Source organism: Hippocampus comes, unplaced genomic scaffold (genome assembly GCF_001891065.2).
Source record: "Hippocampus comes isolate QL1 unplaced genomic scaffold, H_comes_QL1_v1.1 scaffold409, whole genome shotgun sequence".
NCBI classification, from domain to species: Eukaryota; Metazoa; Chordata; class Actinopteri; order Syngnathiformes; family Syngnathidae; genus Hippocampus; species Hippocampus comes.
The window spans coordinates 693,437-709,006 of NW_017804828.1; the positions used below are offsets into that span (position 1 = coordinate 693,437).

Below are 15,570 nucleotides of genomic sequence, written 5' to 3' on the forward strand. Positions count from 1 at the left end.
TGTTAGGCATTCATCAGATGAAATCAGATGAGAATTTTTTTTTTCACACCTCTGGGCGCACCACAGAAACTCAAATCACTTTTGAGGGAAATCCCTGGGTGAGAATTCTGCAGGGGGATTCCCTTGTAGTTTTGGTGTGTGCTGTACATGTGTGCTCAAGAACAACAGTGCTACGACTTCCGCTTTTGCGGCGTGCTACTGTATACTGTACTGGTAGGCTGATTGTAAATGTGGTTCACAACTCCTACTCTGGCATTCCTTCACTGGCTCCCTATACATTTTAGAGTTCTTTTCAAGATCGTATTATTTGTTTTCAAATCTTTAAATGACCTCGCGCCACCTTACCTCTCTGAGCTCATCCGCCCCTTACACACCTGCCCGGCGCCTCAGGTCCGCGGACCAGACATTATTAGAAGTACCAAGAACTAGACGGAAGCTCAGAGGGGATAGAGCCTTTTCCATTGCTGGTCCCTCTCTCTGGAATGACCTCTCACTGAACATTCGGCAAGCCCCCTCGCTGCCCATCTTTAAAACCCGCCTCAAAACTCACGTGTATTCATTGCCATTTGACTCAGCATGACTCAGATCTGATCTTAGTTTTACTGTTTGGTGCCTTCTACCATCTTTGTTACTGATTTATAGCTTTGTTGTTATATATATGTTAGTTGCTCCATTTACAGCACTTTGTATGCAGCGATGGCTGTTTGAAAGTGCTCTATAAATACAGTTGAGTTGAGTTGAGTTGAGACTGTGTGGAACTTTGTCGTGGGGGTGTATTTCTCAGTGGTAGAGCATTTGACTGCAGATCAACAGGTCAACTGGTTCAAATCCAGATGCTCCCTCTGGCAACTGTGTAGTTCATCTGCAACGCTTTGTCCCAGCCTGTACAGTCTGCACTTCTTCTTTCTCCATGCAGGGTGTTGATGCTCTTTCGGAGACCAGAACCTTCAGCTGTGCAACCCCCCTTCTAAGGACTTCCACAATCACTCTGGGATTTCCACTCTTTCTACAGTTCTAAGCTCTGTTTAAAAATTCATATTTTACGATTTGCATACTTTTTTTTTTTTTTTTGTCTTTGACTTGTCACACATCAAGCAATGCAGACGAACACAAGTGAACGGGCCAATCGTTACAAAATACAAGAGATGTTCCATACAATTTTCTTTCCAGACCATTGTCGGTACCAGTTTTCAACTCTTGAATGTTCACCAATCCTGATACCAAGTAAGTGATAAGACAAGTACTTTTGATTCATAAAATGAATATTAAGTCGATGTCAGATCATTTTAAAGAAAGGCAGTTTTGTTTATCTTTGACAAAAGGCACAAAAGTCAGACTGCAATAGAGAATTTAAGTCTAAATGTATGGGTGGCCATTGAGAATAGGAATTTCAGGAAAATATGTCAATTTTCCAGAATGGCTGGTGTATTTCCATGCCGTTCTTGGCCATCACGGCTGCAAGCAGACATGTACTACTGTATTATTGTTTTTACTCGTCAGGATTGTCAAGGAAGAAGTCACATTAAAATAATGCAAAGAGAACAAACAAGTGAGAAATAAATGAAAGAGTGTGGATATTTGAAAGGCTCTTGCCTCTAGTCATTCCAACTGAGACTCTCCACTTTGCTTTTTGAAATTATAACTGTTTACTGATTCAAACAATACTAACTTCAAACTGTTCAGCCTATTTGAGACATATTCCATAACATCCAGTGTTGTTTCAGATTTTTAGCATTCACGTGCAGTTCCTACAGAAATTGAATTCTCTAGTTGTTATTAATAAGCTGTTGTTTAATAAATGAATGAATTCATGTTTTCATGGTCGAGTTGAGTTCAAAATGAGGCTGTTGAATGTCTTCCTGGAAATGGACGTTGGTGAATTGGAGAACTGAGGAAAGTCCCTGAAACTCCACCCGCTTCCATCTGGTCACCTCCCACTTTAAAGGAGCAGCCGACCGAGTTTGAGCGATCCACGAGCAGCAGAGAGAAAGACGTTTTCCACTCGGGAGCTCTCCACTTTGACCATGGCGACATGGATGGTTTCAACAATGATGACGGTGCTGTGGGCAGCTGCGGTAAGTACAGCGCAGTGCTCCTTAACGCTGTGCACCAAATTACGTCTTTTAAAATGTGTGGATCAACGCGAAAATAAATCAATCGATAAATAAATGCTAACCAACTAACTTTCACTTTCGTTTTCACACCGACAGTGGTGTACAGTTCAGTTCGTACGCTGACCACTGAACACGGGTTTGTTTCGTAAGTCCGAATGCATAGTTTACCAAAGCCAATGCAGTCATACAATTATAATTGCAAAAAATATGTTTCATGTTCGTAACTCCCTTCTAATATTTAAAAAATAAAGTCAACGCAGAACAGCAATTACTGTGGTTACCGAGCTGCCTTTGACATGTCGACGTAGTGAATGTCATCATAAACTGCATTCATGTCCCCATTTTAGCAGCTAATTTGAAGTAAACGTTTTTTTTTTCGCCATCTCGCGAGCAGTTAGGAGCAGGATGAAAGGGGACGGAGGGAAGTGAGACCTGTGCTTCAATTATTTTCTGTTAAACCCCACTAGGAAGAAGAAAATATTTCGCGTGGCCCTCAACTCTCCACTGCGACTATAAATAAATAGTATAATTTGTCTGTAAAATTGTTCTCATTACACCTCTGCATCACTTTGTATCCTAATTAATATTAAAGCAAACAAAAAAGAAAAATAAAACTGCTGAATAACTGTTAAAATTGCTTATACTTCCTCTGATACTTGTCGGATAAAACCATTTGTTGGGCAGAAAAATAAACAATCTAATGACTAACAGAGTGCGCCTTCTTGTTCTGCTTATTTTAAACCAGTTTACTGTACGCCATTACAGTAGTAATTATGAAGTCCATGTTTATTTGCAACCTATAATTCTATATAACTGACCCGTTCATTCTTAAAGGAAGTGACTATGAAGTCTTGCGTTTTGTTTTCCAGGTGATTATTTCAGCTCAGCCTCCGTGTGACCCGCTAACTCAGTATGAACTCAGTGGACAGTGCTGCCAAATGTGTCCTCCAGGTAAATCACTATTAGCCACCGTTTTATGTTAAAATGTATACACACATACAAGCACATAAAAAAATAAAGTAACGTGATTTATTTTTTTCAAATGCTTGCCCCTTAAATGGAAAACCGACAAGTGACCAATGAGCAATGCTAACAAGCTAAGCTAACAGTCTTCTGGCTCAAACAATGTTCATTCGACAGCAATAAAGTGAAGATGCACATATCTCAAACCTTGAAGTTATCTTTCACATGACTAAGTCTGCCTTTTAACAACATAAACACGATTTCAGGTACTAGCATGTCTCAGTTGGGCACGTGCAAGGCGCCTCACTGCCTCCAATGCGACCAGGATGAATATCAGGACACATACACGACGGAGACAAAGTGTAAACGTCAGCCATACTGCGACCCGAGTGAGACATCTTCACCGCGCATCCATCACAGCCTGATTTTGTCAGTGGTGCTAAACTGTGGTGTTCTTTTTTTTTTTCAGATAAAAACTTTCAGTTTGCAGAGCAGACGAGCAAAACCGAAGAAAGCATCTGCATGTGTAAACTTGGATTCCATTGCTCCAGTGATGTGTGCCTCACCTGTGTACCGCACAGGCCTTGTGAGCCTGGATGGGGGGCAATTATTAAAGGTGTGGCATCTTTAATTTTGCACTGTACATACTATGTTCTTCTTGTCATTCGATGCTAGATTTCCCTTTTTTGTTGCAGGGAATCAGACCCATGACACGGTGTGTCACAAATGTCCTGAAGGGTCATTCTCCAACCAGACCTCGTGGCACAGCGACTGTTTGACATGGACCAAGTCAGTGCAATTGCAAGTTTAATAGAACACTTGTAGCCATTCAGAGTTGAAAAATATGTCTTGCATCAAATCATCTTGACTGTAAAGTATGTCGAACACACAAGGAATTTGTCTTCGGTAGTACAGGCTACACTAGTATTGCAATAACAAGCAACTACGATAAACAAAGACGTGACATATAAGTATCAAAAGACTTTCCGTCATGTCAGGGTACCATTGTGCAGCAATACCACCCAATGACTGCCATTCGACAATGTGCAGAGTCATCAAGCAGAGATAAAGTGATCAGTGCTGCAATACGATGATGGTTGTGCAGTTGGTGCAGATAATCGTTGCACCATTTTTTTAAGTGACCAGTAGCAGTAATCGTAGTACCACTTTAGGTGTGCAATTACACAGAAAGTCCTTGAGTGCTTTAAAGTGTCTGGTGGTGTGGAATATTGATCGAGGACAATTATTCAAGTATGCAGAGAGCTGAAGCTCCAATGATTATTGTGGTCATACTGTTCCAAGGGGGTGTGGAAAAATGCAAAGAGCCACCTTAGATTTGAGTTACTGTTTTATGTTTTATTGTAGTCTGGTAAAATCAAAACTACCCAGATCTCATTTAACACACTACCATCCTCCGCAGGTGCAAGAGCGGTTACGTTGTCAGGCAAAGCGGCTCAGCTCAATCTGATGTCGTGTGTGGTAAGTTCTACGCCCGCGCCGAATGTGATGTGATGAGGCTTGTCACCTTTCTGTGGTTTATTCTGTGGATCGTCAAACCGATACTAATATACAGTTTACGCAATATTGAACTTTATAGACATCAATCTGACATATCTATTGGCTAAATCATGGATTCTCAAACAAGTACCAACTTAAAAAATATGTATATTGTGCTCTACAAGTACTATCATGGCCAAAATTAAAATACGGTAGCGTAGTAAATGAGGTTGAGGTTTTATACCAGAAACGTATATATTGTTGTAAATCTTTGTAACATGATGTACAGTTTTCACATTAAAACTGCTGCAGCTATTTGATTTCCTGTGCGGTCTGACTGCACATTAAATATAAGAACCTCAAAAAAAGAAAGACACGAATAGTGAGTCTTGCACATAAAAGTTGGATTAAAAAAATGAAACCAAAATGCACGTTTATAAATAAATATTTCATACATCATATCTAAAAGTTAAATACAAGTGAATTATATATGGGCTGCTTCCTCTACTGCAATATGTTCTTAATAATAATGAATGATATTCATCCATGTGAACACATTGAATGATTTATCACAATGATTGCGAAAAAGACAAATATATGCAATACTATTCCTGGAATATGATGTCCCATCACCCGTGTGCTATTTTTAGAACAGATATATATGTGTGTGTGTGTGTGTGTGTGTGTGTGTGTGTGTGTGTGTGTATGTGTGCTACTCATGTGGGGCTCATGCTCATGGCTTGAATGCACATACGGACTTTCTGTAAGTCTCAAATGAATTAGTATCTATCTTCATTTTCTCACCATCACTTGTTCATTTGTTCGAATATATTTGACTATACTTCGTGTTTGAAATGGATTTATTTTTATTTTGGCATTTAAGACTGTTGTTCCTCTGGTGTACCACTAGAGGGAGCCAATATGCCATCATTGGACAAATACCACACTGAGAATCACTGTTCTAAAAGACGTGTTGATTTTTCAATGAATGAATTACATTTTTTTTTTTACACGCTCCGATTCTACCTTGTTGCATATACCTTCTCCAGGTTAATTACTCCAGTTTTACTGTGTAAACAGGTGTTGTTACTGTGTTGCAGAGAACCAGCGGATGCACGTCATCATTGCCTGTGTTTTTATACTTGGGATGGGTATCCTGCTGGCAGCTGCAGTCAAGATTTGGAGCTCAAGACGTACGTATTTCCTTCATTGTTAAATAATTTTTTTCCAGACCTCCTCAGTTTAAGATTGTTTGTATGGAATATACACCAACACATCTACATGACAGAAAACGTTTTTTTTTTTTTTTGCACTAAAGACTTGACATTTCGGGTCATGATGGGGAAAACGGGCGGCCCGGTAGTCCAGTGGTTAGCACGTCGACTTCACAGTGCAGAGGTACCGAGTTCAATTCCAGCTCCGGCCTCCCTGTGTGGAGTTTGCATGTTCTCCCCGGGCCTGCGTGGGTTTTCTCCGGGTGCTCCGGTTTCCTCCCACATTCCAAAAACATGCATGGTAGGCTGATTGAACACTCTGTATTGTCCCTAGGTGTGAATGTGAGCGTGGATGGTTGTTCGTCTCTGTGTGCCCTGCGATTGGCTGGCAACCGATTCAGGGTGTCCCCCGCCTACTGCCCGAAGACAGCTGGGATGGGCTCCAGCACCCCCCGCGACCCTAGTGAGGATCAAGCGGTTCGGAAGATGAATGAATGAATGAATGGGGAAAATGAGTCTTCAAGATGATTCATGAGCAAGTTGTTTACTGAGGATTCTAGATGGCATGCTATGTTCAACATGGAGCTGAAAGTACGCTGACTTGCCATTTCTTAATAACCTGGCCCGCAAGGGAATTCTCACGGCATTTGTGAGTTTACAAAACCCCGAGAAGCCATCATGTTCCCAACCCACTGATTTGTTCTGATACGCACCACTGATGGGGGCTATGGGGATGAATATGCGGCTGTGATGAAAACTTTTTGACAATCGTCTTGATTCAAAAACATTGTGTGATTTTAGATTCCCTTTCTCTGCATATTTACGTTACAAAAATGAGAACTGTCACTCAATCCCATGATACCATTTGTACAAACCATTGAGGTAACAGGACTCAGTAGGTCAAATATCGCCTTGTTAGCGCAGCAGGTAGCGCGTCAGTCTCATAATCTGAAGGTCGTGAGTTCAATCCTCACACAGGGCAGAGGTTTTTCATAGTCCGCTCTAAAGTTTAATAGTGAGAATTAGCAGGGAGCACATTCCCAGATTAAAAAAATTCCCCCGTTTTTTTTTTTAATCAAAAGTTTTTGTACAAATTTTTGTACACTGAATTAAATAAACAAAACCATCAAGGCACTTTAACCCTCAATTCTGTGATCTGACATGAGACACCTTATCCACTAGATTGCATCATCACAATGGGACATCTAATATAGTTGCTGGAACCCCCTATTTTTAGGGAGGGGTTAGGGGGAGGGGGGGCACTACCCAATTTGCTCGATCATATTCTGACCAGTTCTCCCTTTCTCATGTCTGTGTTAGGTAGACGAGAAGATATCAAAGGAAAGGTAAATAGTGTGTGTTGTGTGTTTTCATTACCTGTCTCTGTACATGATTGTTAACATTTAGCAACAAAGGACAACCATGGCAGGCATCTTTCTTCTTGACGTACGGTTCCATGCTAAGCTAAGCTAAAGTAAGACGCTTATCCTGGTAAATATCACTCAGTGCACTTCAAGCTAGCTGCCCTTTTAAAAGCACTCTTTCCTTACGGTTTGCCTACATTTATTCACCCTAGGTGAGGCTAGTTTCCAACCAAAACTTTGTCTTTGTGTGTGTGCAGGATGACGAAGACCCCCCGAAAGAGGCGTTAATTGCCTTTGACGGTGTCCACGAAGAGCCCATGTCGCCTGGAGTGCAGGTGTCGCTAGCAGACAGCAGCGGCACGGGGGAGCCAGAGGAGAACGAGGACCGTCCCAGTCAGGTGGCCCTTTTAAGCGATAAAGGCAACTACGTGACGCAGGAGAACGGAAAAGCAGAAGTACTCTCCCGTCAGGAATCGCAAAGCATGACCGGGACCAGCGAAATGTCATGCTGAGCTCTGTGCCATACAGTGCTTAATAGTTTCTGCACGTGGTACTTGACAACCACCCACGTCCACTTCATGACTGCTTTAATTTAATTTTATTTTTGTCACATGATGGTGTTGCTGTTGTGTGACAGACCTGTCCGTTGTATCAATTCAGTCCCTGCTTCCGAATAGGTATCAGCCCCCTAGCGGAGGTGGGACGACAAGTGGCGAGAGCCGAAATCAAGGGTGTGAAGTTTAACGCTGATATGTGAAGACTCATATTTTAACACTCACTTCTTGCAGCCTGATCTAATTATCCGTCAGCAGGATTGTGCAACATTTGCCACACGATGCCGTTTTCATGACTGTGTTAAAGGCAAAGGCGAGTGAAACGTAGTTGCCAATTTTGCAGGATCTTTGTGTGAAAAGTTAAGATTTACATGTTGATACAAAAAGACGAGCTAATTTATATTCACACTTGTGTGACAGTTAAGTGTTTATGCTACTTTGTTTCTTGTTCGTTAGCCTTGGCTTAGCACTCTAAATGTTATATGTATCTCTTATGTATGTTGTCTTATATGTACAAATGACATTGTAGCTTGTCCTTTAGCATTACATGATGCCATCTTTCGCAATTAAAAACCCTTCACGGGTGTCTAAATAACATGCCTGTGAGGTGCTAACTAATGTTTGAAGTATTTTGATGAGTATAAGTATTTTAATCTTAATAGATTAATAGCACATGTCACACATCCTGTTTCTTGTCTTGCTGAAATTAAGCAGTTGAAGCACTGGGGTTATTCACAAGCCTACGCATGCATTTCCAGCTGATGTGCCATTGAGCAAAGCAACTCACTCCACTGCTGCAATGGTGTGTTTTTTATCCAAAACGTTAAATGTGATTAGAGACGCATATTTCAAGAGAAAATTGGAATTGAATCTCCAGTCACAAGAAATGACTTCACAAGCCTAATGGACAAAAGTAATGAGACACATGGCGTGTGACTTATTAATTATTTGTCCCTTTGTGAAGTTGGAGCTCGCTAATGTTGGACTGGCAGGATTCTTCACTCATTCACTGCCAGCCCTCCAAGTTGAAAAGTAAATTTGACGGTTATTAATTCAAATCTCATTACAATGTGTAGATGGATACAAGATTTTGATACAAGAGCGGAATAAAAAGAAAACAGGTCTGAAATTTCTCCTAAATCGGGTTTTATTTAAGTAAAAATATTCCTCCATCAGCAGACAACAGGAAACATAATTTACAGGTTTGTTGGAAAAATACATCTACATTTATTTACATTAAAAACATCTTTGGTCTGTAAACAGATTTCCAGGGATGAGCTCCAATCCCTGTCGTCTGAGAGGCTAAAGTGCATCAATAGTAGACATTGTCTACGAATATTGAAGGGTGTGAGGGGTCGTTAGTGGATTTCGTGGGCAGTGTAATAGGTGGGCAGCAGACGTGCGCCTCTGGACGCCCACTCGGCCCAAATCCTCTCGGCAGACTGGTACGTGCGCTCTGCTGGTTTCTTCACTGACTCCGATGTGGCGGTCTCGGCCAGCGACCATATTTTGGGCTTTGGAGTGTCTTTGCTCTCCTGAGGTGAGGGTGTGTGATGGACCTGCAGGCGCACACCCTCAGCCCCGTCCTGCGATGCCACCCCCGCGTCCGCCACGTTCTCCGGCAAACTCTCGACGACCGGCCGCGCCGTCTCGTCCCGGGCGTCTGCGTCGCACCTCCTCAGAGGCCCCTCCTCCTCCTCCTCTTCATCCTCACTCTCCTGCTCCTCATCTTCTTCGTCCGACTTGGACCTGGAGGAGGCCCAGCTGACGCGGTTCTCCTTCTTGAGGCGGCGCCGCGCGTTGGCGAACCAGGTGGAGACCTGCGTCAGGCTCATCTTGGTGATGATGGCCAGCATGACCTTCTCGCCCTTGGTGGGGTACGGGTTCTTCAGGTGCTCGCCCAGCCACGCCTTCAGCGCCCCCGTGCTCTCACGGGTGGCCACCTTGGCCCCGCCTCGCCCGGGCTCCTCCGTCGGGCCGGGTCGGTAGGGCGGGAAGAAGGGGCCCCCACGGGCCAGCAACGCATGATGGTAAGGGGAGGCGGCGGTCTTCAGGTCAAAGGCGTTGCCCTGGTAATGAAACGCAGTTCGTGACATGTAGGCCAACACATATTGCATTGCAATCGTGATAAAAGTAGTGCTTTGTCGCCATCTTGTAGCATCTTGATGCCAAGGAACCGGAATATGTTGAAGTGAGCTGAGGAGCTTCATATCGTATCATATCAAAAGTAGTCTTTAGTTTTTTCGGGACGCAATAGTAAACCCTTGAGGGAGAAATACAGTAGTCTCAATTTTTTCCGATTTGAGGCAGCCTATCAGATGCAAATGGAGGGGGCTGACGGTATATGGACATAGACGTAGAATAATGATTAAAAAAAAAAAAAAACGATTATCCATATCATTATTGGTCAAGCACCAGGCAATAGGAAGGAACTCGTACGATTTTTTCACAGTTTTTTCAGAACAGGACGCACAAAAGGTCTCAAGAACGCCTGTCTGAAAACGAACACGACGTCTATTGTTTAACATTGATTTGGGCATTTTGCGCAAGATCCTCTCATTACTATAATCATCATTATAAGATCACGTCCACTTGAGCATTTATATTTCTCTGCATTTTAAACGTTTGTCCACATGCTAACAGAGCTTTTAGAAGATACCTATCTGTGCTTCAACTAATTGTTTACATTGTAATTGGACCATGCAGAAACGTCAAGATATGTCCCTCACGTTCAGTGTAAAACTCAACAATGAATACTGCTGGAATAATCTCTGTACCTTTACATACAACATATAGACTAGCTGCAACAAAATATTCAACACTGGATTGAAACGGTGGGAAAATCTCATCATGAAGTGGAACACATTTGCTTTTGCTGATGAAATGGACATTTTTTTTTCAAGCTGTTTGCTTTTGGCAAAGCAGGTATTTTCATTTGTGAATCTTCTGCAGAATGTTCTTTCTGCATTTGTACAACTGGATTCCATAACTTTGTGAGTCCACTTTTTGGAAAAGTATATTCAGAGTGCTTTCCAATGCGGTGCCACTTCATTGTGCTCAATGAAATCTCAAGATAACTGATTGGAATTCCGATATTTCCGTAACTTAGTCTTGTTTGCTAAAGTTTTTACACTACTATTTATTATTAATACTTTTAAAACTTGGAGTTGCACCCCGGTTTTGTTTTCTTGGCATTGTTTGAGGTTATGGGGGGAGTGGGGGGGTTAGAAATCCCAAAATGTGCTTCCTGATTCACAGCTTTTCGGTTAATTTGCTTCATATTTATAAGCAAAACTTTTTTACATACAAATATTTAGGCTACAGATGTAATTATGAAAATAACAAAGTAAATAATTGCATGTTGCGACTTGCGTGCAAACTTGGTTTACGCCGCCATAGGAATTGAAATTTTTTAAACCACTTATGTGGCATTTGGAACAATGAACCGTCTTGCATTCTATTGGCTGTGTTGCATCATATTGAGGAGTCTCAACCCATGCGATTGGTTTTCACATTCTGTGTATTTGCTCCATACAATTCCTACCGTAGTTCAAGCAAAACTACCATAAATGCCATGGCAAAGCGGCCGTTTTGACAAACACAACTTTGATCTGACCTGAAAGTCATAACTGAGTAAAAGTATCACATGTGCTCAGTATCAAAAGTAATTTTCAGACATTAAATATACTTATAGTCTTAATCGGAAAAAGATTTTAGTTGGATGACGTCATGAGGATTTTCTTTCCCACTAAAGTAAGGAATAAAAGCAAAGTAAAAGTTGACATTTTCTTTGGAGAATTTACAGGAGGAAAAGTATAACATTGCCAGAAATATAAATGAGAAGGTAAATACTCACCATGTGCGTGACGTGTCTGTGGTGATGATGGTGGACCGCCAAGGGGATCAAGTTGTATCCGTGTAGTCCTGAATAGGTGACGGGGAGCTGCTGGGCCCCCAGATAGGCAGGGCCCGAGCCGGGGTGTCCCACGGCCATCAGCCCCATGCTGCGGTCCGCAAAGAAAGCGCCAAAGTCGGGCGGCGAGGCGGGCATTTTTTTCCCTGCGTGCTGAGTGGTGATGAGAACAAGCGTTGTGGGGCTGCTGAGGGGACGTGCGTGGGCTTATATCCAGCCAGCTGCCCAGGAGGGACGAGGAGGAGGTGGTGGGGCTTCGCGCGGGGGGGTCAGTAGTGGTGGGGCACAACTGGTGTTGACTGACAGGTCAAGCTTTCACTAAATCCCATCAAAGCTCTGCTGGTCCTTTTAGTGTTTGGACGCGCACATTCAACCTTTGTTTCTAGAAGCATTAAAAAGGTCAACATTTTATTGGATTTGATTTGATACTTTATCGTTGTCGTCTGTGTGCATCTATGTACTGGACAACAAAAACGGAGACCAGAAGTTTAGTGACTATATTTTTTTTTTAAATGAGAGCACTACTTTGGTTTGTGGTTAGCTCAATATTTTGCTGTTATTTCTAAGGCTCTCAGAAAGACTATCTATCTATCTATCTAGCTATCTTTCTATCTATCTATCTATCTATCTATCTATCTATCTATCTATCTATCTATCTATCTATCTATCTATCTATCTATCGATCTAACCTGTTAATCTGGAAGTATTTTCCGTACTGTCACATCAAACACATTTGTATTAATATAAATGTCAGAGATTTAAATCAATACTCAGATGTGGTTGTTGTTCTTTTTGTATCACACTGCTTTTTTAACGACTTTTGACACGTCTCGCGAAAAAAAAAAAAAAAAGATGGTGGGTGAGGGTTCCCAAATGTAGTCACAACGCTGCACGAACCAGTTGTGCATCACAGCACTTTTGGCATGACGTGACAAAATTGAAGTGTATGACTTTGCTGCACAGACGTGTTATATTCAAATTATTCCTACTACAGTATTTGTGGGGAAAACAAAGTGTTTCTTTTGGTATGTTGCAGGTCGGCTATTGTTGTCTTAATGAAAGCAGGTTAGGGGAAACAGGTGTTGACTATGTATATGATAATTGGCAGATAACAGATGCTAATGAGTCTGTGTGTGTGTGTGTGTGTGTGTGTGTGTGTGTGCGTGTGTGTGCGCGTGTGTGTGTGTTTGGCGGGAGCAAGTTTGCACTTCTGTAAAAGAACCCCCCCCCACACACACACACACACACACACACACACACATACACACACATACACGCACATACACACACACACACACACACACGCGCACAAACCATTGACATGTCTCATGTCGACAGCTTGCTGCAGTGTGAAGTGACGGAGTGATTTGATTTCATTGTCTGACTTAATATATGACTCAAAATATTTACCCAGACTTTATCCTGACTTTTTTACTAACATACAATTGATATTTTTGTTAAAATTAAAAAAAAAAAAAAAAAAAAAAAAAAAACTGGATTTGAACAAAAGCAATTGCTTTATCATGTCAAATAATAATGTAACACATGACATGAAAGCTGTAACAGATACATTAAACCAAAATAAAATTTCTATGAAATAAATTAAAAGTTCAGACAAGGAGGTGGATCAACTATCTTTACATTATTTGGTATTCTGTTTCATAAATACTCGCGTTTCCCCGAGGGGAGATCAATTCAACCAAGATGTCAGCAAAGGTTGGATGGAAGCAAACATTCATTTTTAACATGGGACATTAATCAATTATTGAAGCACGAAGATTTCTTAAAACTTAAACCATCCTCTTGTCAAGTCAGGTTGGACAATTACACGCGTTCAACTTGTGAGAACACTGTCGCAAGACAATTTTACAAAGCAAATTCCATAACATTGGAGAAATGTCCCAATACTTTTGCTCTTTTTTGTACTTGGCTTTCAGTGGCGCCTCCACTGTGCTGGTTCCGTTTGAATTTAGACACAAAACAGTGGTATGCAAAATAATCTCCAATTTTTTTTCTTTATCCCTGTAAACCAATGAAATACATGAACATTTTTCAAAATAAATGAAAATAAACAGCCAAGAGCTCGATGGCCTGAGTCTGCAAAGTCAAGTGGGAATCAGGAGCTCGATTTAGGCATGAAAAGGAAAGAGGAACCGGACTCGAGTGCTGGCGCAAACTGTGGGGCTACTTTGGTAGCATCGATGAAGCCTCCACTAGCATCAGCGAGCACCTTAAACCAATGAGGAAATATGACTCCAACTACATCCAATGTGGTTTTATTTGGCGCAGGAGAGAAGGAGGGCCCAGGGCCACATTTTAAGTCGCAAAGTCCTTGCTACGCAGGAACCCATCACATCTCAAATGCCATTTTATAACAACACACGCAGCACTTTGTAGAGAAATCAACTGAAGCAATTCATTCCGGTGGTACACTTACAGACCAGGATTATTATATCAAATTTTTATGTACATGTACCTTGAACCTTTTAAATTTTTCGGTACACTTTAAATTGGATTTTTATTCCCTAATTTCAATTGCAAATGGCGGCCAGTAAAGTGATGCAGAGATGACCCTCATTTAAATCCGAGGCGGGAGGCCAACTGAACAGTGTTGGATGTTTAATATTTGCATTATTTATGGTTTGTTTACTTCCCTGTTGTCACTTTGGGATGGTGATGCTTGTGAGTGCAACTTGGGCATCTGGACTGCAGGTTGGTTGATCCACTATGTGAATGATATGCGTCATTTGAAATGGACATAAACATAGAATGTTAAAATAAAAAAATAAAAAATTTACAAAGAAAAGAAAAAATTGAAGTGGGAACTTTCAGTGTAACTCCCACCGAATGTAAACACAGCCAGATTGGAAATCTGTCACTTAAATGTACGTACATGCACATATTGTGCATGTACATAAGTGTAAAAAGACATTTGGAATTGGAAACATGGACCTGCATTGCAAATCGAGCTTCATCAGCGCAACATGTTACGGGAGCAAGTAAAAGACACGATGCTGTCGGTACGATCCTGAGGTGGGAAAAAAAAAAGTGGCTTCGGTGGAAGAAACGGGGGATTTATTTGAGGACGGCCCCCAAAACCCTCCAGCAAATTTGTACAGAGACAACAATAGCCAAGTGGAGTGCAAAAGCGAAGCAGACGAAGAAGAGAGGGAGGCTTATGGCATCGGGAGAAAAAACATCTCAAGACAAACAAGCTCCAGGCGGGCGTCTTTGTCCCGTGCTCTGACTCTTCTTTTCATCCCCTTCCTCTTTGGGGCCACAATGCAGGTGTCGGCGCTGCTCCGACGGGTCAGAGCAGCGTTGTTTGCTGTTAGGATGTCGCTCGTTTACAGGGCGGGGGGGTCGACGGTAGTGGAGGGGCAGGGGGAGGGATGTGACCAAATGGAATCTTGATTGTTCTCCCTGCTTGATGTGATAACATACAAGATAGCTCAAAGGATTTAAAAGGGGGTTGTCTCTGGGAAGACTTCCCCCGGAGATAACACACAGAAAGTGTTAATATCCATCACTTAATATCCCTTGTGGTATTGATAAAATTACTACTGATAAAAAAACTACTTTGTGCACACGCTATCACTATTATGTCAGCACGGGGAATTACTTTGTGGGCAGGAATTACTACTTCGTGCGCATTGTGTGCACAAAATAGTTAGAGCGTGCGCACGACGTCGCTGTGGCTTCTTGCGTGTCACTTGAAAATTAAATGAGCTACCGTAAAATTAGACGAAATAGTAGACAAAATAGGGCGGCCCCGTGGTCTGGTGGTTAGTTCATTGACCTCACAGTGCAGAGGCCTTGGGTTCAATCCCTGCTCCGGCTTCCCTGTGTGGAGTTTGCATGTTCTCCCCTTGTGTGGGTTTTCTCCGGGTATTCCGGTTTCCTCCCACATTCCAAAAACATGCATGGCAGGCTGATTGAACACTCCAAATT

General features: G+C 42.0%; 2 protein-coding genes and 1 non-coding gene across 3 annotated transcripts; 2 read left to right on the top strand and 1 right to left on the bottom strand.

The window, feature by feature from the left end:
- The first annotated feature begins 1,930 nt into the window (after positions 1 to 1,930).
- Positions 1,931 to 8,326, top strand: cd40 (CD40 molecule, TNF receptor superfamily member 5). The gene is made up of 9 exons (XM_019866095.1): positions 1,931 to 2,075; positions 2,984 to 3,065; positions 3,344 to 3,466; positions 3,547 to 3,693; positions 3,773 to 3,866; positions 4,498 to 4,556; positions 5,675 to 5,767; positions 7,109 to 7,134; positions 7,410 to 8,326. Exons 1-9 carry the CDS (start codon positions 2,025 to 2,027, stop codon positions 7,662 to 7,664), a joined length of 930 nt encoding a protein of 309 aa, XP_019721654.1. The 5' UTR covers positions 1,931 to 2,024; the 3' UTR covers positions 7,665 to 8,326.
- Positions 6,698 to 6,770, top strand: trnam-cau (transfer RNA methionine (anticodon CAU)). The gene has a single exon. It is a non-coding gene; the product is annotated as a tRNA-Met (tRNA).
- A 376-nt stretch (positions 8,327 to 8,702) lies between the features above and the next one.
- Positions 8,703 to 11,867, bottom strand: irx7 (iroquois homeobox 7). The gene is made up of 2 exons (XM_019866107.1): positions 11,563 to 11,867; positions 8,703 to 9,775 (listed from the first exon to the last, which is right to left on the bottom strand). Exons 1-2 carry the CDS (start codon positions 11,755 to 11,757, stop codon positions 9,065 to 9,067), a joined length of 906 nt encoding a protein of 301 aa, XP_019721666.1. The 5' UTR covers positions 11,758 to 11,867; the 3' UTR covers positions 8,703 to 9,064.
- Positions 11,868 to 15,570: the final 3,703 nt, after the last annotated feature.